This window comes from Schistocerca nitens, chromosome 1, assembly GCF_023898315.1.
Source record: "Schistocerca nitens isolate TAMUIC-IGC-003100 chromosome 1, iqSchNite1.1, whole genome shotgun sequence".
Taxonomy (NCBI): Eukaryota; Metazoa; Arthropoda; class Insecta; order Orthoptera; family Acrididae; genus Schistocerca; species Schistocerca nitens.
The window spans coordinates 38,183,437-38,207,223 of record NC_064614.1 but is presented as its reverse complement, the minus strand read 5'-3'; the positions used below and the strand labels follow the sequence as shown (position 1 = coordinate 38,207,223).

Sequence of the window (23,787 nt, the reverse complement as noted above, 5' to 3'; positions counted from 1 at the left end):
CACAATTATTAAATGATTTATTTGGCTCTATTTGAAAACATATTAGCAAAGTCAGCCGTTATTTAATTCCAAAGTAATTAACAGTTTTGTCCAAAGTATTGTTAGCATACTTATGCTTGTTATTTTCATGATTTAAACAAAGAATTCGGCGTAACTCTTGCAGTAAAAGAAACTGTTAAAAGGAACCCATGTTTCGATGTATTCAGTTAATTTAATGAATTAAGTTTTCATTGTAATTTTTGTAAATTAAACATCAAACAATGTGAAGTTTGAGTACCTATTGTTGTGAGGATATATAAGGGCCCAATTTTTTGTCACGGGACAGTCAGTCCACGGCTGAGTTTCAGACGAGTAACCTGTGTTGGTTAGAACAACAACAATGCATTGACTTTACAGTGAAATAAGTGTAACACAATTAGGCCGTGTGCAAAAACAATGACAGCAGCTGTTCCATATGTACCTTTATAATCTTCAAGAACTGTGAACTTCGTGGTTAGGTTTTTACTGCTCGTACATGTTCAACAGTAAACCATTGTAGGAGTATGTGGAGGTTTGCCTGCTAACTATTAATGAGGCTTATGAAAAGTTAAACAAAAGTGCAGTGGCCATATTAAATGTGTATATTGGAGGTTGTGAAAAGTGAAAGTAAAAGACAGTGAAATACAACTGAGCACCTGTCAGATACACAATTGAAAGTAGTCCGTGTCTGACTTCCACGCCCCATTTTCCAACCAGTACATCAACATCGAGGATAACAAACAAAGAAAATAAAAGCACCTGGAACCGCTACACCATGCAGGAGAAAGAAGACAGAATCAATCACCAAAATGTGCTAGGAACTGCAGTTGTAATCCACAAGACTGTGTATGAGTTAACTAAACAAAACCCTGGAAATTGCTCACTCCAAAACTAATGTTAAGAGAAGTGGGTCAGAAATCACAATGAATGCGAAATGCAATTAAATACGAACATATCATGGAAGTAAAGGATGATCTATATGAGAGGAAGAAGAGGCTGATTAGAAATTTTAATGCTGTTTGTGGAAGTGGAGATATGCAGAATAAGTATGGGCACATTAGTGCATTCAGTGAGTGAGATGAGTGCGATCACAGAAAATTTATTTTCACAACTGTTTGAATTCCCAATATTTCCTATATTTACTATAATAGTGATGTACATACTGTTGGTGCTGTAGGATAATTGAAGCAAACTCATCAAAGGTGAGGCACTATTTAAGTTCAGAATTAAAAAAAAAAAAAAAAATACAACCAGAGCATGTTGATTGTTGGATCTCTTAATATTGGTTTAATTATTGGTATTGATTGACTAACACAGATGAAATGTAAGGTAGATTGTGAAGGGTGTTGTCTGTGTGTGAAATTAGATAATGGAGAGAAGAGAATAGATTTAAGGGATTTGTTTCTGAAGGTAACAGAGGCACTGTGTGTATCAAACTTGAGATCAATCAGCAATTAATAAACATTAATAAGCTTCTCCTGGAGCTAACTTTGTGCCTCACACTTTTCTTTTGTCCAGATTTTGTCCATTAACAGACTTAACATAACAAATTTGAAAATAACATTAATATATGAAAATCATATACAATATACACTGATGCTGAAGGCACAAAATTAAATGGAACACAATATGACAGCAAATCACTTGTAAGTTTATAATGAAATTAGTGTGAATGGCTGTCTGAATGAGGTATACTGTACAAATTTGGATTACAACAAAGGTTAACGTAAAAAAATTTGCGGGGCACTTAATACATAATATATAATAATAAAAGCCTAATGGGGAAACAATATGTTTAGTTTATGTGTAATGCATTAGAATATAGAATTTCAAAGTGAACCTATCTAATAGTATGGTCTCATTCAAAATAAAAACCAGAAGTCAGCTGACATCTGTAAATAAACATGCATGGATTTTATGCTTAGCTGAACTCATTTTCTACACCAGCATGCCAAATACAAACAGAGTATATCATCAGATTATCCCATTCCAAACTGTGAAAGTTGTGAAATCTTATCACAGAATTTACTGGAATTTCTAAATCCTATGTAATCATATTTTGTTCTAGAATACAAGTAATTCTGAGATACAGAAGTCCACTCTGAACTCATCCATCATTTCTTTTATGATAATCATGTTCTTGGTTGTATTTCTTGAAGTTTTCTGAGTAGACAGAATATTCCATCATCTTTCAGGCATGCATCTAGTTGTCAGCTGAATTGTATGAAGAAGATACCATTTTGTCCCAGATGCATGTTCAAAAGATGATGGAATATCTTTTTAGTTCTTATACGCAGATAATCTGTAAATTTTGATGGAGTCTCATTTTTTTGTTGACCTACAATGAGTTGTTATGAATTTAAAAATATATAATGCATTTAAAAATGCGAAGAATGGAAAACACCATTAATGTTTCTGATAGTAGTTTCCTTCAGTAGCATTAAGGGGTTGGGGTGGGGGGGGGGGGCAATTACTATATGACTCCATTAATCTGAAATATGATATATTATAAAGACATCAAAAAGATTTATCTGATACATTCATGTTATACGTTCTTCCATGTTTCAATGTATAATGCAGATGGTGTTGTTACAGCAACCAGCCACAAATTTACTTTCAGTTCCTTTATTCAAAGGGTACTGTTACTGGTTTCATATAATTATGATTCGTCTTCAGATGATTTACAAGCCTTCCTTATAATCATAATGATTCAAAACCAGTAACGATACCCCTCGAATAAAGGAACTGAAAGTAAATTTGTGACTGGTTGCTGTCCCAACACCATCAACATTTGTCTTCAAATAACAGCCATGTTCTCCCACCATGTCATCATATGACAAAATTGCAGTAATGTATAATGTTTTTAGGTCTTGGAAGTGCTGCTAGATGCAGGCGGTGATCCAAATATTGTAGATGTCTTTGGAGTATCCCTGCTCCATACAGTAGCATCTACGTCTGTAGCAAACAAGGTAATGTTAATACATTTATTTTATCATTGCATATTTAACATGATATATCTAAAAACAAAGATGATATGACTTACCAAACGAAAGCGCTTGCATGTTGATAACCACACAAAAGAACACAAACATACACAAATTCAAGCTTTCGCAACCAACAGTTGCTTCATCCGGAAAGAGGGGAGGAGAGGGAAAGACGAAAAGATGTTGGTTTTAAATGAGAGGGTAAGGAGCGGAAAGACTTACCTTAGGTGGAAAAAAGGACAGATAGACACTCGCACACCCACATATAGCCATCCGCACATACACAGACACAAGCAAGACACAAGCAGACGTTTGTAAAGGCAAAGAGTTTGGGCAGAGATGTCAGGCGAGGCAGAAGTACAGAGGCAAAGGTGTTGTTGAATGACAGGTGAGGTATGAGCGGTAGCAACTTGAAATTAGCGGAGGTAGAGGCCTGGTGGGTAACGAGAAGAGAGGATATACTGAAGGGCAAGTTCCCGTCTCTGGAGTTCTGACAGGTTGGTGTTAGTGGGAAGTATCCAGATAACCCGGACGGTGTAACACTGTGCCAAGATGTGCTGGCCGTGCACCAAGGCATGTTTAGCCACAGGGTGATCCTCATTACCAACAAACACTGTCTGCCTGTGTCCATTCACGCGAATGGACAGTTTGTTGCTGGTCATTCCCACATAGAAAGCTTCACAGTGTAGGCAGGTCAGTTGGTAAATCACGTGGGTGCTTTCACACGTGGCTCTGCCTTTGATCGTGTACACCTTCTGGGTTACAGGACTGGAGTAGGTTGTGGTGGGAAGGTGCATGGGACAGGTTTTACACCAGGGTGGTTATAAGGGTAGGAGCCAGAGGGTAGGGCAGGTGGTTTGGGGATTTCATAGGGATGAACCAAGAGGTTTCGAAGGTTAGGTGGATGGCGGAAAGACACTCTTGGTGGAGTGGGGAGGATTTCATGAAGGACGGATCTCATTTCAGGGCAGGATTTGAGGAAGTCGTATCCCTGCTGGAGAGCCACATTCAGAATCTGATCCACCTACCTATCTGAACCTATCTGAACTCCGGAGATGGGAACTTGCTCTTCAATATATCCTCTCTTCCCGTCACCCACCAGGCCTCAATCTCCGCTAATTTCAAGTTGCCGCCACTCATACCTCACCTGTCATTCAACATCAATGGTTTTTCTTTATTTTTAATTTTGCCAATGGTCTTGTTGCAGTGGTAACACTAGTTCTCATCAGATGTCCGAAGTTAAGCTCTGTTGGGCTTGGCTATTACTTGGATGAGTGACAACCCAGTCTGCCAAACACTGTTGGCAAATGTGGTGCACTCACCCCCTTGTGGTTGAATTGAGGAGCTAATTGACTGAGAAGTAGTGGGTCTGGTCATGAAAACTGACAACAGCTGGGAGAGCTGTGTATAAACCATTGTAGAAATAACACCTTTAATTATAAAAAAATAGGAGACCTTACTTTTGGGATTACCCTTGTATATTACTGTCAGAATTACACTTCCTGCTTTGATCTTCTTTCACTTCATTCCACCAATTTGGATACAATTTTGGTTAACCACAGCTAACTTATTCCAGAATGCACATTTATCTGTGTTATCATCAATCTGGTTCCAAACAAACTTCAAAAAGTTTTCATCTTTGTTCTCTAGGTTACCAATAACCCACCTTTACTGTTTGCATCATTACTCTGCTTGGTATTAATGAAAAACTGCCTTGATTGGACTTGTATTCCACGACTCTCACTTATATCATCACATGTCACTTAGCTTACTTGTATTCACAATTAACTCCGAAACTTCATTATTCTTAAACTCCACAAATACATGATACTCATCATCATTGTCATCATCAATATCATATTATTCCAAAATTACTTCATCAAATACATTATTAAAAACACTAGTCTCATCTCCATCAAAGTCACACACCTCACCTACGTTCATTTGCAATAAGCTACCAGTACCAGTCTCAGACTTACTAGCCTCAGTTATTTCACAGCTCTTATTCACATCTACATCAAAGATACCACCTAATTCAGATCCAATACAGTCATCGCCTGTTTTACAGACATCAACAACACTGTTTTCTGACCAAGAGAAGAAATCATTAGTACATACTACATCAAAATTCTCATTACTCTCACGTACTGGTTTATGAAATTATCTTTTTTTTTTTTTTTGCATATAGTCACCAAGTGGTGACTTTTGCAAATGACATAGCATTTTTATACGATTTTTGTACAAACAGTAGGAATTTGCAATTCACATGTACAAGAAGCCACTTACGGGTGATGCACGTGGCAATATGGTACAGCACTTCATAATGCAACATGCAGTTGTTACACAGTATAGGTATTTGAATTTACAGCATGTTGTTACAAAAATAATTATATATTACAATCATCTCAGAATAGTCCAATGTATAGATAGAAGAGTTAGGCCTACATTTAAGAATAGCTACATTTTAATATGAGTATTCATTCAGTGAGTACAAACGTTTGAGAGTTAAGAATGATTTTAATTCCCTTTTGAATACTTTACCTCTGTGGCATCTTATAGCACTTGGCAGTTTGTTAAACCATATGTGGCCATTAATCCAAGGACTGTGATCTGTTGTCTTTAGTTTATTTCTGTTTCTGAAGAAGCAATCTTTTTGTCTTGTGTTTTGGGTATGCACATCAGAGCACTTAGTTTCATTATTTTTATGGTCCACAAAGAATGTTCTTAATTTGTAATGATACAAGGAATACACTGTTAGATATTTATGTTGTGCGAAGGTTTCCCTACATTTTTCTTTGTATCCTAGTCGATGCATGGTCCTGATTGCTCTTTTCTGCAGTGTTAGGATTCTGTTCATGTGTCTTTCAGCAGCACATCCTCATACCTCTATTCCATAATTAATATATGCAAATATTGTCCCATAATAAGCAGTTTTTAACGTTTATTCAGAGACTAATTTTGATAGTTTGCTAATTAAGTGCAGTGAACTATTGACTTTATTTCATACAAAATTGATGTGGTCTACCCATCTAAGATTTTTGTCTAGGTATATCTCCAAAAACTTACATTTGTCAGTGTCTACTTTTTTGATGGCACTTACATTATCAATACAGGTTTGGTATGAATTACCAAGTTTAAGTGGTAATAGCTGGGATTTGCTAAATTGACTTTTAGACCTTGATCATGGATGTAAGTAGTTATTTTATGTAAGCCATCAGTTGCAGATAATGTCAAGTCATTAGCCTGAAAAAGAACAAAAGTGAGGTATCATCTGCATAACTTACTAATTGGGAGTACAGAGGTGCCTCTAAATCATTAATGTAGACCAGGAAAAGGAAAGGGCCCAATATGGAACCCTGAGGTACACCTTGTTTTACTGTTTCATAGGTGGATTGGAAATGTTTGATGTGACCATTAATTTCTTAACTCAGCTTTGTACACTGCTTACGATTGGTTAGATAAGTGATCGGTAGTTGTATGGATGTGGCATTTATATTGTAAGTTTCCAGTTTTCTTAGTAGTAGCTCATGGTTCACTGAGTCAAATGCTCTGGTAAGGTCTAGAAATATCCCTGCTGTCTGCATTCCCTCATCCAGGGCATCATACACCTTGTGGAGAAATTTGGTATATTGCCGTAATGGTACTGTGTTGCTTTCTGAAGCCATGCTGTGATTCTGCTAGTAAATTATACTTTGTGAAATAATCAATAAGTTGTGTCAACAAAACAATTTCAAACAATGGAAAATCCAGGATGGAATGTAACAATACCAGAGAAGGAAAGTTGCTACTCACCACATATCGGAGATGCTGAGTCGCGATAGCCGCAACAAAAAGATCCACACAATTATACCTTTTGGCCATTAAGGCCTTTGTCAGCAGTAGACACACATAAACACATGCGCGCACACACACATACAAACACACAAACACACACACACACACACACACACACACACACACACACACACACATATGCAAACGCAACTTGCACACACATCTGCAGTCTCAGAGAGCTGAAACCACACTGCGATCAGCAGCACCAGTGCATGAAGCCTACATACCAGACATGGTATGCACCTAAATTTTGAAGGCAAAAATTCTTGTGTGACAAAATATGAAAAATTGTCAAAGAAAAAGATGAATTAAACAGAATTCTCAGTCACAAAGTAAAGAATGATGTTTTTTTTAGAGGAAAGCATAATAAATTAATCCTTGCATATCAGAATGTCCAGTATATAACTAATAAAACAGAGCAGCTTAGTGTTTACCTAAATGAAGCTAAGACACACCTCTTCCTAGCGTGTGAATTGGGATGCAAGGAAGAGGAAGCATATGGTTACAGGCTAAAAAATTACAAACTTATAAACTTGTACTGCAGAATGATACACAAAAGTGGTGGGGTAGGCATTTATAGTAGAAATGATGTAAAATGTGAAAAAGTGAAATGGATAGATGATCTGCGTACTGAAATGGTATTAGAGGTTGCAGCCGTAAACCTAAAGTATGAAAACAACTCCTGTTTGTAGCAGCACTGTATAGGTCCCTGGGAAGTAACAGAGAAGAGTTTCTAAATTGCCTAGAGGACTTGATGGAGGGGACAGCAGTGTATGAAAAACACTTGTTGCTTGTTGGAGACATAGACTCATTAAATAATAGTGTTAATTATTTGCACTATATAAATGTATTGCAGTGTTATGAACTCAGAACCTACAGGAGTCACTGCAAATACGAAGACATGTATTGACCATGTTCTCACAAATGTAGGAAAAGAGAAAGTAAATTTAAACACCTTAGGAAACTACATTTGTGATCACAGAGCCCTTACTATGGAAATTGATGTAGGGAACATAGATGTAACTGAAAGAGATACAGTTATATATAAAAGAAAATTTAATTATTCTAAACTTAAGATGGCACTAGGGAATGAAAAATGGGAACTAGTGTACAATGCAACTGAAGTGAATGGAAAATGGGAATATTTCTATAAGTTATTCAGTAACACTTTAAATGAAACCTCTCCTTTATTTAAAAAAGTAAATAAAGCTGTAAACCATAAAGCCGAGAATCTCCCATCTGAAATTATTGAACTGAGGGAGAAAATGAAAGATTGCTAATACTTTTTAAAGATACTAAACTACAATATTTCTCAACAAAATATAAATTGCTCAGAAAAACATACAGAGAGTCCTTGATTAACTTAAAAGCACAGAAATATACCTCAAATAAGGAACTCTAGCTGTATCAGTAAAACTGGGTGGAAAGTAATGCATAAAGAAACTGGGAAAGAGAATTCCTGTGAACACAGCAACATAACATTAAAAGAAAATGGTGAAGAAATAAATGACCCAAAAGAAGTGTGTGAGAAATTTATACAAAAGTTCAGTACAGTTGGTACAAATGAAGTTCATGTCAAACCACAAAATTTTTGTCTTGGAAAATCTAGCCAGTCCTTTTATATCCATGGCATTACTGAGAGGTACGTCCTAACAATCATATCAGCATTTTGACCAAAAATGTCTTGTGGTTGGGATGACATTTCACCTAAACTGCTAAAGGAATGCAGGGATGAATTAGTCAAACCCCTGACTCACTTCATAAATACCTCCCTCAGGAGTGGTGTATTCCCTGACCTTTTGAAAATCACTGAAATGATACCAGTGCATAAAAAGGGATTAAAAACTGACACAAACACTACAGGCCAATTTCATTAACCTCAGAACTAGGCAAATTGTTAGAGAGAATAATACTAAATGAAGTTGAATCATATTTCACCAAACACAATCTGTTAAACAACCTACAACTTGGATTTAGAAAAGGGAGATCTGCTACAACAGCAGTAGCATCTTTTATACATGAAATATTAAATAAGCTGGACAAAAGTGAAAAGGTAATAGGCACTTTCCTAGATATGACTAAAGCCTTTGATACTGTGAATCATACCATTCCTCTGTGTAAGCTAGAAGAGTGCAGGTTGAGAGGACTAGCCGTGAAACTACTTACCTCTTATATGAAAGACAGGAAACAGTGTGTAAAGCTAACTTATAAAAATAATGAGCAGCTCCTAACAACCAAATCAACCTTCAGGACACTTCAATGTGGTGTGTCTCAAGGAAGCATACTAGGGCCTTTTCTGTTCCTTGTATATGTAAATAACTTATTTGAACCCAAAAATTGCATGGTTGTAAGCCATGCCGATGACATATCCTTCATCAGCTGTGGCAGTGATATGCAGTCTGCAGCTAACAGTACTGAGATCAGTTTCAATACTCTGTCCGCATACCTTGCAGAAAACAAGCTTCTTGTAAATAAAGACAAAACGGTAGTAATGAATTTCATCCTCAGTTATAATGCTGCCATAACTGATACTGTATTTACATCCCCATTGTGTCTTGCTTATGCAAATTCACATAAATTTTTGGGCATAGTTGTTGATGAACACTTATAATGGAAAGAACATGTAGGTAATTTTTGCAAGAAAATCAGTAGAAATGTGTATCTACTGAAATGGTTCTCAGCCTTCTTGGACCATGATACTTTAAAGCAAATATATTTTGGGTTGATTAAGCCACACCTTCAGTATGGTATTGAGATATGGGGTGGGGCATCAGCAGTTCATATAGATAGACTTTTTAGATTACAAAAAAAAAGGGCAGTAAGAATGGTAGCCAAGGGAAAGAAGAGAGAGCCTTGTAGAGACATCTTTAGAAAATATAAAATTCTTACGGTGTAGTCCATGTATATACTGCAGAGAATCATGTTCTTGAAACTAAATCCTGAATTTAATATGGCAAACAGTAATGTACACAACTATGATACACGGAGAAGGGAAAATTTTCATGGGATTGTGACCAATAAAAAGGCAACGGACTACAGCCCACATAGAATGGGAGCAATTTTCTACAATGCACTACCCTGTGAACTCAAGAAAGCAAATCTAAATATGCTAAAGAGTAGACTGAAGCAATTATTAAAAGAGAAGTGTTGTTACTCTATAGAGGACTTTAAGTTGTAGTGCCATCTTGGGATACAGTGTACATAGACAATGTCTCCGGTCTATCAGTGGTATGAAAGAATGTAATTATACACTGTATTATGTTCACTATACTACTATAAATATAAGCTAAATTGTGTTACACTATAGAGGAAGCTACTTGTAGTGTCCTTTTGAAAAATAGTGTGTACAGACATGTGTCTATCCATATGATGTTATGAAAGAAAGTAAATATTTTACTGTATATGTGTAATGTAAGCTAAATTTTCCTGACATTGTCTGAAAACTTTTTGTTCTATAGACAATAAATAAATAAATGAATGATGGGACTGGCGACTGGGTGGGGTTAAGGAGGAGGCTGGGGCAGGAAGGGGAAGGGATAGTATGGTGGGAGTGGCGGACAGTGAAGTGCTGCAGTTTAGACAGAGGACAGGAGAGAAGGTGTGGAGGGGATAAGTAGTGGAAAGGAGAGAAATAAAAAGAAAAGAAATTAAAAGACTGGGTGTGGCGGTGAAATGACGGCTGTGTAGTGCTGGAGTGGGAACAGAGGTAGCTGGATGGGTGAGGACAGTGACTAACGAAGGTTGTTGCCAGGAGGGTTACCGGAATGTAGAATGTATTGTAGGGAAAGTTGCCACCTGTGCAATTCAGAAAAGCTGGTGTTGGTGGGAAGGATTCATATGGCACACGCTGTGAAGCAGTCATTGAGATGAGGGATATCAGCAACTGGGTGGTCCACTTGCTTTTTGGTCACAGTTTGTCAGTGGCCGTTCATGTGGACAGACAGGTTGTTGGTGGTCATGCCTACATAGAATGCAGCACAGTGGTTGCAGCTTAGCTTGTAAATCACATGACTGGTTTCACAGGTAGCCCTGCCTTTGATGGGATAGGTGATCTTAGCGACTGGACTGGAGTAGGTGGTGGTAAGAGGATGTATGGGACAGATCTTTCATCTAGGTCTATTACACAATATACTTGTCCATCCTTACACAACCCCTGCTCCCAATCCCTTACCTCATGGCTCATACACATATAATAGACCTAGATGCAAGGTCTGTCCCATACATCCTCTTACCACCACCTACTCCGGTCCGGTCACTAAGGTCACCTATCCCATCAAAGGCAGGGCTACCTGTGAAACCAGTCATGTGATTTACAAGCTAAGCTGCAACCACTGTGCTGCATTCTATGTAGGCATGACCACCAACAAACTGTGACCAAAAAGCAAGTGGACCACCCTGTTGCTGATATCCCTCATCTCAATGACTGCTTCACAGCGTGTGCCATATGGATCCTTCGCATCAACACCAGCTTTTCTGAATTGCGCAGGTGGAAACTTTCCCTGCAATACATCATACGTTCCTGTAACCCTCCTGGCCTGAGCCTTCGTTAGTCACTGTCCTCATCCATCCAGCCCCCTCCCTGTTCCCATTCCAGCACTACACATCCGTCGTTTCACCACCACATCCAGTCTTTTAATTTCATTTCCATTTCCTTTCCTTTCCTTTCCTCCATCTCAACTGCAACACTTCCTGTCCAAAACAATTTCAAATATTTTACTGAAAATTGGTATTAGTGATATGGGCCTGAAGTTTGATAGCTCTTCTTTCGATACTTTTTTATGCACAGGTTTAACTGTACTTTCCTTCAATATATTTGGAAATGTGTGCTCCCTGATACTATTGTTGATCATATGGGTAATTATTCCAACTAATTCCTTATTGCATTTTTTAATTATAATACTACTCAGTCCATCCCAGCCAAATGAGGTCTTATTCTTTAAGTTATTTATTATTTTTCTTATTTCCTCCACACTCACTTCCTTAAATTCAAAAGCAATTTGCAGCCTAGGGTAAGGCTTTACCATCCGAGTCAGACCTGTGTTATTAACTGGATTCACAGCTGAAGATATAAAATATTAATTAAATATATTGCAGATTTTATCTGAATCATTAATATGGTTTCCTTAATGTTAGATTCTGTCAATTTGAGCATCTAATGTAGGGGTGGCTATGCGGTATCTGTTTATTATATTCCATGAAGTCTTCCCTATATTTGTTGACTGAGCTATTTCCTTATCTAGGGTCTGTTTTCTTAAATTTGAGAGCTGTTACTGAAACTGTTTTTTTGCTTGATTGTAATTATCCTTAAATATTTGCAATTTAGTTGACTTATGTGGCACACTTAGATCCTCGATATTTTGCCTGAGTTTAATCATATAAGCTGGAAGAGTCAATCTGGTGTATTTTACATTTTGGTTCTGAGTTACAACTTTCTTAATTTCTCTCACTGGGCAGCAAATATTAAGATATTGCAAAATAATATCATAAAATTTGGCCCATTTGTATTCAGACCCTTTTTGCTGAAGAACTAGTTGCCATTCATCAGATGCTAGTTTACTTTTAAAAGCATTGATGTTTTTCTCTTTAAGCAATCTTTTATGTTCTACAACCTGTGTCCTTTCTTGGATGCTTGTGTGTTCATAGTCAACAAGTTGACATTTGTGGTCTGAGTTGCGGAAGTCCACATTCCAGCATCTAATACTATCTTTTACCTCTTTACTTAATATTATGTAGTCTATTCTGCTAGAAGTAAACTGAGTTACTCTTGTATCTGAATTTACTGCATTCATAAGATTATAGGGTATCTATTAGCCTGCTGTTACGGTTATAGCAAGATGTTTCCTCTATATTCAAGTCACAAAGTATTGCTACCTCATTGGGGTCACAGTGTCCCACTATTCTACTAAAAATATCTATGAAACGCCCTACCTCTGATTTCAGTGGATGATAAATCCCAATAATTTTCTGTTTCACCATACCCTTTCCGCAACCTTTGATATGGAGTTCAATGCGTTTCACTTCAGTGAAGCCTTCATTTTTACACATATCTAGATGGTTTAATTTATTTACTTTAAGTTACTCTCTAACAAATACTGCTACACCACCACCTTCAAGATGCCGTCTACAGTAGCTATTTCCTAGGAAATAGCCATCTAGTTTAAAGTAAATAATTTCCTCAGATTTCAGTCCATGCTCAGTTAACACAACTACATGAGGTGAATGGTCATTTAGAAAAGCCTCCAAAACATTGAGCTTATTTCTAAGATATTGTATATTTAAGTGCATGAGCCTTAATGGTACTTTTTGTTTGTCACTTTGAATTTCCTTCTGCTCTGGATTGTTTATATTGGGCCACATCCGGTTGGAGTTGGCCCTACTAGTTTCCCTGCATGTTGGGATTTAGGGTGATAGCCCGTCTGTTTTCACAGCTGTTTTCACAAATTATTATGTCCACAGCTTTGTTTATGTCTGATGCAAGCCTCTTTTTACCAGATAGATTTAAATGTTGACCATGTATTATGAAACTAGTGTTTTCGTAGCTGTTGACGTCAAGAAGTCTTACATTTTTAAAATTTGAGCAGAAATGTAATTTTTGATTTGTTTATAAAATTTCACTATTTACGCAAGACCAGTCTGTCAGATCAAAGATCAGATTTCTAATAACTAACTGGCCTCACTGCAATAAACATCGTTTGATCCCACTATGAGAACAACACAGTCACTTTTAGTGGTACTGGCTCATTCTTTTTGTATATTGCTGGTTATATCCGTTTTGCTCTAGGCTCAACAACAGCTGGCACACTCATGTTCTCCTTAGCAGAGTTTGATACGAAGTTTGTAACATTGCGAGCATGGCTGTCTCTGAATATTTTTTATTTGAATCCATGATGTATTTGTTTTTGCAAGGCTGAAGAATTGTTCTTTGGATATTTTGTGCTTGTTTTAGTGATTTTTATCAATGCAGAGCTGACTTCAACATTGTCAGACACAAGCTTTTTTTTTATTTTTTTTTTTTTTTGTTTGAGTTTTGAATATTTATGGAACATTAGTGCTTGTCTGCTATTCTTACACTATTTTTACCTGAATTGTCGTGTTCTATTTTTTTCCGCTGCAGCATATTTCTTGGGTTCACATGATTTAACAGTTACAGTACATTTGTTTTCATTCACTTTTAAATTATTGCTGCTCCCCAGGATTTTGCATTTGTGTTCTAAAGCAGCACACTTTATTTGTAGTGCTTCAATATCACTTTGCAACATTTCAGTTACTGAATCCTTGTCTCTGATAATGTTTATATACTTCTTTTCACATGTTCCTGTTACACCCACATCACACAACCACAAGTAGTCTTCAGTTATTAATTTTATGTGTATTTTTAAACAATTTTTGTGAAACCACCATTTACAATATTTGCACTGGATACCTTTCCTGGCTTTTTTGTTACATAACTTGCAATTATCACCACTTTTCACTTCCCTTTTATCGGAACTATTTACACCCGCTAGTCCGATCGGCGCCATCTTGTCCGTTCAACTTCAGATACCTGTGCCACATTAGTAACACCGTTATTATTGTCTAATTACGAGAGTAAATTGTGGGTTCTGTAGTTGTTTCCTTGCCCCAAAACTGTTGACCTTCATTGAGGCAGACTGCTGTTTCCCGAATAGTTACCTCTATGATTGTTTCTCCTATTAAATTGCCCATGGTTGTCCCCATTATTCCTACTCTGGTGATGTTTAAAATTTCTGTCTATTACCATTTTGACCCTGATAGAAATTACCATTATCTATGTTTCTGTAGTTATTACTATTGTGATCTCTATCATTTCAATTATTATTTCACATACTTCTCCCTACTGCTCTACCCAGCCTGTCAACATACAAAAAATTGTTCAAGGCAATCATCAGGTCCGTGTACTAAATCCCACTGCAACCTTTCTGGTAATCTCCTTTTGAGTGCATCAGTCAAAAGGGTTGGTCAACGTGTGTTAATTTCTTAAGTTGATTTTTACAAAACTCTTTCCTGTAATTAGGCCCATTCAAAAATAGCAGTCAGTCTTTATCTGTTCAGCTTACGACCAACATTTATTTAAAAAACTTTTTTTAAGACTTTGATGTGTTTCCCACTTACTTAAATTTATATTTACTGAAGACAGAGCTTCGCCTTCAAGACGTCTTTTAACAATTGGCACTCATGCCCAACACAAAACTGTCTCTACAGTGGTGTAGAAAATCCATTGGATGTAAATTCTCTGATGGAAAACTTTTGATAGGAATGTTGAACCATGCAATACCATTGTTTGAATGCAGATTTTTGTGAATACAATTTTCCTGAAATGCTGAAATTTTTTGATCTAAATCATACTGTTTTCAACATTTAAATTTTTTTGATCTAACCTACTAAAGGTTTGTTCCATTTTTTCCACTGTGATCTTCTGTTGAGCTCTGACATTAACATTCTTCTTCTGATTTGCAGACTCAGCAATAAAGTCATTTTCCAAAACAATAATTTTACTTTCTAAGACAGCAACTTTTTCATTCACACTTTTTAATCCCTCTGACAAGCCATTTTTTAGCTCATAGACCTGATTACTAAGTTGGTCTGTTTGGTATTGTACCCTGTCCATTTTATTATTGTTTAAAGATTGTTCTGTCTTCATTTCCTTTAATTTTGCCAAAATCAACTACAGAATACCAGTTTTACTGTTTCTTTGCTGATTATACTTTAACTTGGTTCAAACACGTCCTGGGACATGTATTTACTATCTAGGAACAGCTCTGATGTTAGAATTGTAATGTATTACAAAGAATACTGCAAGATGTTGAAGCAAGTAATCCAGAAATCGAAGCAGCTTTATTATGAGAAAAAGATACTTACATCAGGTGACAAAAGAAAAACTGTATGGGATCTTGTGAAGACAGAGACAGGTGGTGCCAAAAAGGAAGAGGAACAAATAGCTCTAAAAATAAATGAGACTTTAGTAACAAGTACATGTCATGTTGCAGACCTCTTAAACAAGTACTTCATTTCTGTTACTGACAGCTTGGGGGTATCAGGTTCAGTGAACAATACAGTGGAGTATCTGAGACCAGTCTTTAAAAATAACTTCAGTGAAAAGGAAATGACACTCACGTCTCCCAAAGAAGTAGCATCCGTCATAAAATCCTTAAAATCTAAATATACCAGTGGGTGTGATAACATATCAATAAAGTTAATCAAAGAGTGCTCATGTGAGTTTTCTATCTTAGGTTATTTGTGTAATTAATCTCGTATCAGTGGAACATATCCAGATTGGCTAAAATATGCTGAAGTTAAGCCTCTTTACATGAAGGTGGATAAAGAGATACCATCAAACTATCGACCAGTTTCACTTTTGCCAGCTTTCTCAAAAATATTTGAAAATGTTATGTTCAAGCGTCTTCTTAAGTATCTGACTGCAGATAGTAGTAGTAGTAGTAGTAGTAGTAGTAGTTTATTCATCCAGAGACAATGTACATTGCATGGATTTCGTCAAAAAATACATAGTATATATATATATATATATATACACACACACACACATATAGGGTGAACAATACTATACAAAATACAGATGTGCATAGTAGACTACATAACATCAGACCACATTGAAATAGCATGTACAACTCTGATTATTTACATTGATGTATGAGAAAGACTTTTTACGTGGAATACACAGTTGATATTTAGATATAACACATATAATTCTAGCACTTTTGTACATATTATTTATTTAGATCATAGCAACAGTCAGATAAAAATTACTGTTGGCACAGAGTACATAAATGTAATTGTTTAGTATGAAGCTATTCCAGGTATTCTTTTACACTATAATAGCAGTTGGTCATTAAAAATTTGAATACTGCTTCTTTAAATGAAGACAATTCATTTATTTCTTTTATCTTTACCGGTAGTTTGTTATACAATCTGCTCCCTTGTATGTTTGTTTGTTTCTGCGCCAAAGCCTTGTTAACTCTTTTTATATGAATGTCATTGCACTTTCTTGTGTTGTAAGTATGTAGATCCGAGTTGGATTGGATATTGTTAATATTTCTTTTTACATTAATTATGCTTTTCTGTATATAGAGGCACGGTAGGGGTAGAATATTCAGCTGTTTCAATAATTGCTTTGAAGGAGTTAGCCTTGAACTGTTGGTAATTATTCTAACAGCTCATTTTTGTAGAGTGAAGATGGTTTTCAGATATTTCTTACTATGACTCCAGAAGGTGAGGCCATAGGTAATAGCAGAATGTATAAAAGCAAAGTAAGCAGCTCTGCTACATTCCCTACTACATACAAAGCTAATAACACGTAAAGCAAAGCAAGCAGAGCTTAACTTATGCGAGAGATACAGGATATGGGATTTCCAGTCTAAATTTTCGTCTATATGTATACCTAAGAATTTTGTGGTAGCAACTCTCACAATTTCTTTATTTTGTATTCTGAGATCTAGATCAGAGTGTGACTTTGCTTTCCTGTAATGGATATAATTAGTTTTAGAGATATTTATGGTTAATTTGTTCACTTCAAACCAAGTTTGCAAATATTCTATAACTCTGGTTGCAGATGTTGGCAATACCCGGTTTATGTCAGTTACTACAATGTTTGTGTCATTCGCAAACAGGGTTATATGAGTACCATTTACTGGAATCTTGATATCATTTATGTAAAGAAGAAATAGGAGAGGTCCTAGAACATTCCCCTGCGGTACCCCAATTGGCACAGTCTGAATATCCGATCTGTAAACAATACTTTGGTTTTTACTGTTTGTTGTTGCAATTTCTACTACCTGTTTCCTATTATGGAGATATGACTGAAACCACTTTTTAGCTACTCCTCGTATACCGACATATTCTACTTTGTCTAGCAGGATATCATGTTGGACAGTATCAAATGCCTTTGAGAGGTCCAAATTTATTCCTATTGTACTGTTGTTCTTATCTATCCCCGTTACAATTGGGTGATGGCTGACTCTGTACTCATTCCTTTGCGAAAGCCGTGTTGGTTTACAGACAATAGATTGAATTTCTTGAGGTAATTTGTAATTCTGTTTTTCATGACTGTCTCTATTACTTTTGAAAATACCAGTAATAAAGCTATTGGTCTATAGTTTCCCACTTCATGTATATTGCCCTTTTTATACAATGGTTTTACTTTTGCAATTTTTAATCGTTGTGAAAAGACACCTTCTGAAAATGATATGTTTATGATGTGTGAGAGTGGGTCTGATATGACACTAGCACATCTCATCATGCTGATATTAAACTTTGAGAAGACCCACTATATGCAGTTCCGAACCTGTAAGAGATTTCCTTCCAGCATGAGTATAACATATGAAGACATGCAGATCGAAGAGGTTGACAGTGTTAAGTTTCTGGGATTACAACTCGATAATAAATTCAGTTGGGAAGGGCATACCACATAATTCCTTAAGTGCCTAAACAAGTCTGTATTTGCCGTGAGAATGATTTCAGATGTAGGAGATATAAATATAAAAAAAAACTGCATATTTTGCATGCTGTCATTCTATTATGTCATACGAGATCATATTCTGGGGCAGCTCGTCAAACTGAGCATACGTTTTTAGGCTGCGAAAGCATGTGATAAGAATCATTTGTGGTATAAATTCAAGACCATCTTGTAGAGACCTGTTCAAGGAACTTTGTATTCTAACCACTACCTCTCAGTATATTTCTTCCTTAATGAAATTTGTTGCAAGTAATACATCTCTATTTCCAACCAATGGCGCAATACATAGTTTCAATACTAGGAATAAGAACAATCTACATAAAGACCTAAAATCACTTACCTTGGTACAAAAAGGGGTCCAGTATTCAGGAACACACATACTCAATAAATTGCCAGCGACCATTAAAAACTCGGTTTCAGATAAAGCATGGCTTAAACAGAGTTCAGAAGACTTTTTGATAGGCAACTCCTTCTACTCCATAGGTGAATATCTTAACAGAGACTGTTATGCGAACTTAAGTAAAAATATCTGTTAGATTTCAGTTTTGACAACACTTGGTCACAACAGTCAAGGATAGGTATTTTGTGTATGATAAATTTATTAATAGTGATTCATTCTGATAGTGTGTTAGTTCTGTAAATATTAGCTGTTCCAGTTTACTGCATTTTATTAACATATTTCGACTATCTCCTGACAAATGATCAGGGTAGTAAGTGTTATATTCAAATGTTTTATGTTTTTATGTTATACTTTCTGACATGTTCCACAACCATTACAATCATCTCATTTTTTGGGTCTATGGAACGAAAACTGAATCTAATCTAATCTGGCTGAGTCCTACAGCTTTCACTTCTGCATCACTACTAACCTCATCTCTATTCATTTTCCTGTCAATCACATGAGTTAATTAAAAAAATAATGTGTATTTATCTTTTCTTTTTTCATGTCCCTCAGTATAGTTATAATGTCCTCTTTCAATTGATCTGGTCCATCATTGTTGACAGTATCTCGTCACTGTCGATACGACTTTGTTGGGCAGCTCTCGGGTCTTCTTTCTTCATATGATATATCTTCATTTATATATAAACTGCAAATGAAACTAATCACTGATCTTTCTTCTTCTACAACAGACAAAACTTCTCTATCAGTCAGCTGATCTCAGATGATACCCACAATTGTAATCTTACCATCCCACGTCACTAGTAAATTTTTCAGTCTCTTCAAAAAGATTAATTGCTTTGTTTCAAATGCTTTGAGAGGAGTAAGATGTACAAATAATTTTGTTACTTATATTAATTTTTTTGGTGTTGACTGCAGTTTGTCATGTGTAGGGGTAGATTCTTCAGGCTGAAATTTTTTACCTTTGTGGGTTCCAGTTGATAAGATAACTGATGAAGTAATTTCTGTTTCTATGATTTTTTTAAAATTAATTTTATCCCCTTCTTCTATATCACACCGATTTACAATCTTCACTTTCGAACACAAATTCACATTGTTGTTGCCAAACGTAGAAACATGACCTATTCTGTTAGAGGCATGCCCACTACTCCTCACTCATTCTGTGGTACTAACTATGTTCCAAAGAGTTTACAAAACAAAGTGTTCACAAACTTTCTTGGTAAAAGAAGAATCTTGACCAAGTTATATCATTATTTTATAAATGAGTCCATAAATAAGTTTAATAATTAGTGTTAGATTGCGTAAAGTAATAATAGGAATTTTAAGTGTGCTAGATGTTTTGTGATTTCAAATGTTTCCAAAAGAAAAGTAATTTTAACTGTACATTCAGAGTTTGTACATATCGATTGTAATAAACTAATTCCTTTTTATATATTTTAGCCTGAAATATAGTACACAGTATACAAAATCACATGAAATTCTTTTAGTGAAACAGCTGAGATAATGTTCACCTATACAAGATTCAAAAATATTCATGGTATCAGCTATTCTATTAAAGGAAGGTAATGTTAGAGGAGGGTGTCCCATTACACACCCTCAGCAATCCCCAAGTTGTGGCACTGTCATTGCCTGACAAAGTGATTTGTTATGTGTGTGAGCAGATTATTAATTCACAAATAACACAAACTGCACTTATATTTAAATGCATTATGCAGCTTGAAGCACAATGATCAATGTTTAGTAGATGCTTTCAATGTCATTTTTCTTCTTCTCTTTGTGTTATGTTACAAGAACCTTGGTTAATATAATGTTTCTTACTACAAATATGTAGTACATTTGAAGTTGTTCGTACTGTAATGTGCTTTCACAAGTCCATGCTACGTCCAGGTAAAAATTCATACCATAGCAGCTGACTGGGATGAGTCACATATGCCTGTTGGTTGTCAGTACTGTAAGATGAACAAAATAATATTTACTCTCTCACATTCTATAAACATGCAGTGACTGCACTATTTACCCATGTGCCCCTGAGTTAAGTGGCCAACTTCACTTAATTCATGGCTGAATTTGTCAGTGCTGCTTACAGTGTTTAAGTTTCTTAATGTTGTTCTCTGACCTTTAATCCTAACTGTACACAGTGGTCCATACACAAAATTGCTGCCATGCCAGACAAGTCACCTGGCTGAAGATACTTAGGGCTACTCGTGCAAAGCTATAGCAGGTCGCTAGTACTATTATAAAACATAGATGAGGACCGCAAATGGTGTGAATACTTGATTTAGGCCACATGCAGCCTGCAGGCTGCAGTTTGATGACTCCTGCTTTAAATCATTAAGGACATTGATGTACAAAAGAAGGGAGACCCATACAGATGGTCAGTTAGAAAAGGGGTCAAATAGTGATGACGATGATGATGGTGTTTGGTTTGCAGTGTGCTCAACTGCACGGTAATTAGCGCCTGTACAAATTTCCAATATTTACGCAGTCTAGTCTCACCACTTTCACAAATGATGATGAAATTATAAGGACAACACAAACACCAAGCCCCCGGGCAAAGAAAATCCCCAACCTGGCTGGGAATTGAACCCAGGACCCCATGATCCAGAGGCAGCAATACCAGCCACTAGGCCATAAGCTGCAGGTGGGGTCAAATAGTGCTTACATCATCCTCCATAAAAGAAATGAAGAACTGATTATCCAGCACACCAGAGTGGCAGCCTCAGTGAACAGCAGTGCCATCTTATTGGTGAAGGTTGTGTCTCCTTTCTTTTCTACTTCAATGTCTTTAATGATTTCAAGTATTATGTAGCCTGAGTATGTGGCTATAGGCCATGAAACCAGTCATATCCCATTAAAGATTGTCATCTAGCTGTATGTGGTGTTCTTTTTACAAGTTCTATCACCATTGCTGTGAATGCTTGGACTTTTTTGTAACACTCATAATTGTTAAGTATCTAGCAACAGACAAGAACACCCGAGTAGTGTATTTAGAAGGGTAGAATTAGTAATTAATATAAATAAAGCTTTTTCAACACTGTAATTTCACTACATTGCATTGGCATGTGTAATGAGTTAAAATGATAATTTTATGAAATATTTATAGATTAGGCATTCAAAGTCACATCAGAAAATTATGAGGTTTGCTGAGAGACTTATTCAAACTGGATCCAACATAAATATTATGGATCATCGAGGCAGGACACCACTACATTATGCTGCAGTAGAAGGGAACTACGACGTACACTGAATCACTGACCTTAATCAGTAACAAGTGGAATTAATATTGAGAGACATGGGAATGAGATTATTGTGCCAAGCCTATGATGTATGTTATAAATCAGTCCGTGGTTTTATTCAAAATATGCAATGTCCAACCTTATCCTTTACCAGTAGATAATGGGAGAGACTGATTTTCAGTCATGCTAAATACTAGGATAAGGAGACATGCCATTTAGTTTTATTCATATATTTCATTAATTTGAATATTTATATTTTCGTTTCTTTAATGAAGAAGTGATCTTGGTAAACGCTTTTATGCTTTAGCTGTTGGTTAAAAATCTAATATTTTGCCTAAGACTCATGACTCTTTGGGTTGTTTACAGTCCTTTTCATAATATACTAGAGTTGTTGGTGTGTGTAAAAATAGTTAAATTACTTTTGATAATGGCTACAACAAAAGGTGGAAACCCAGTTTCCACATGATCTTTCCAGCTCTCACAATAGTGATGGTGAATGGAATTCACTAAACACACTAAGCAGTAAAAGGTAGGCGTACATATCAAAAAGACTATCACAAAATAAGCTTTCGGCCAATAAAGCCTTTGTCAAACGCACGCACGCACACACACACACACACACACACACACACACACACACACACACACATGGCAATAGTCTCTGGCAGCTGAAGCCACAGCTGTCAGTGACTACAGTCATATGTGTGTGACTTACGTGTCTGTCTGTGTGTGTGTGTGTGTGTGTGTGTGTGTGTGTGTTGTGTTTATTTTTGGCAAAGGCCTTGTCGACCAAAAGCTTATTTTGTGACAATCTTTTTATTGTGCCTATCTATGACTCAGTATCTCTGCTATAAGGTGAGTAGCAACTATCCTTTTCATAATATTGTTACATTCCATCCTGGATTTTCCATTGTTTGAATTTCAAGTGAAAGCTTCTATCTACCTGCTCTCCAGCATGAAAGATGTCTTGTATAGCTTACAAGAACTCAAAAAGAAACAAAAGTTATTTTTCACTTTAATAAGGTACTTTTATAACTACTTTAATATTTTATAACTGTCATCTGATTTCAGAGGTATCACTTTGATATTTTTACTTATTTTAAGAAGCTTAGTTATAGTCTGGCTCAAAGATTGCACCATTATTTACAAATTTGTTGATAGATTGAGCAATGATGCAAATCAACATGATAAGTGGAATAGTATCATTTTCATAGTAAGATGACATATAGAAATTCATCTAAAGATAGCATTTATGTCTTCAGTTTCCTAGAGAAGGAATGAACATCTGAATTTAACGTGAGTTTACTTCTCTTAAAGATGATGGTGGCCCAAAAACTACAACCACAGATGAAAAGATTGAAAATTGCAGAGTGTGTTTTGGATGATCAGCATTTAAGAATGTATGAAATAGCTAAACCATAGGTACTTTAGAAGAAAGAGGAATCATGTGAAGAATTAACTATGAGAAAGCTTTGTGCATGATTATTGTTGCAGTTTTTGAATGCTAACCAAATACATATCAGTATGTGCAAACAATCCTTTAATAGTTTTAAGCAGAATGCAACTTGTTTAACTACAGATTTCTTCTGTGAATGGGGAGCAGGTTCACCAGTTCATGCCAAGAACAAAATGGCAATAAAATGGCAGGCGGAAAATGGTGATCGAGCATCACAAAAGGCAAAGTCAGCTTCATCTGCAGGAAAAGTTATGGTCAGTATTTCATGAGATGCAAAAGGACTACTTCTATGAATTTCTTTGCAAAAAGTGAAACATTAACTGGATAGAACTGTGCAAGGTTTCTGGATCAACAGAATGAAAATAAAAATA

At 36.1% G+C, this 23,787-nt stretch overlaps 2 protein-coding genes across 2 annotated transcripts in view; both read left to right on the top strand.

Moving 5' to 3' along the window:
* LOC126240775 (serine/threonine-protein phosphatase 6 regulatory ankyrin repeat subunit C-like) overlaps positions 1 to 23,787 on the top strand; it is an 881,520-nt gene that overhangs the window by 283,716 nt on the left and 574,017 nt on the right. The gene's annotated exons all lie outside the window — the stretch shown is intronic.
* Positions 1 to 23,787, top strand: part of LOC126240759 (serine/threonine-protein phosphatase 6 regulatory ankyrin repeat subunit B-like) — a 381,053-nt gene that overhangs the window by 206,780 nt on the left and 150,486 nt on the right. The window contains exon 13 of the mRNA XM_049947949.1: positions 2,886 to 2,987. Coding sequence (XP_049803906.1) covers positions 2,886 to 2,987 — 102 coding nt within the window. The remainder of the gene's footprint in view (positions 1 to 2,885; positions 2,988 to 23,787) is intronic.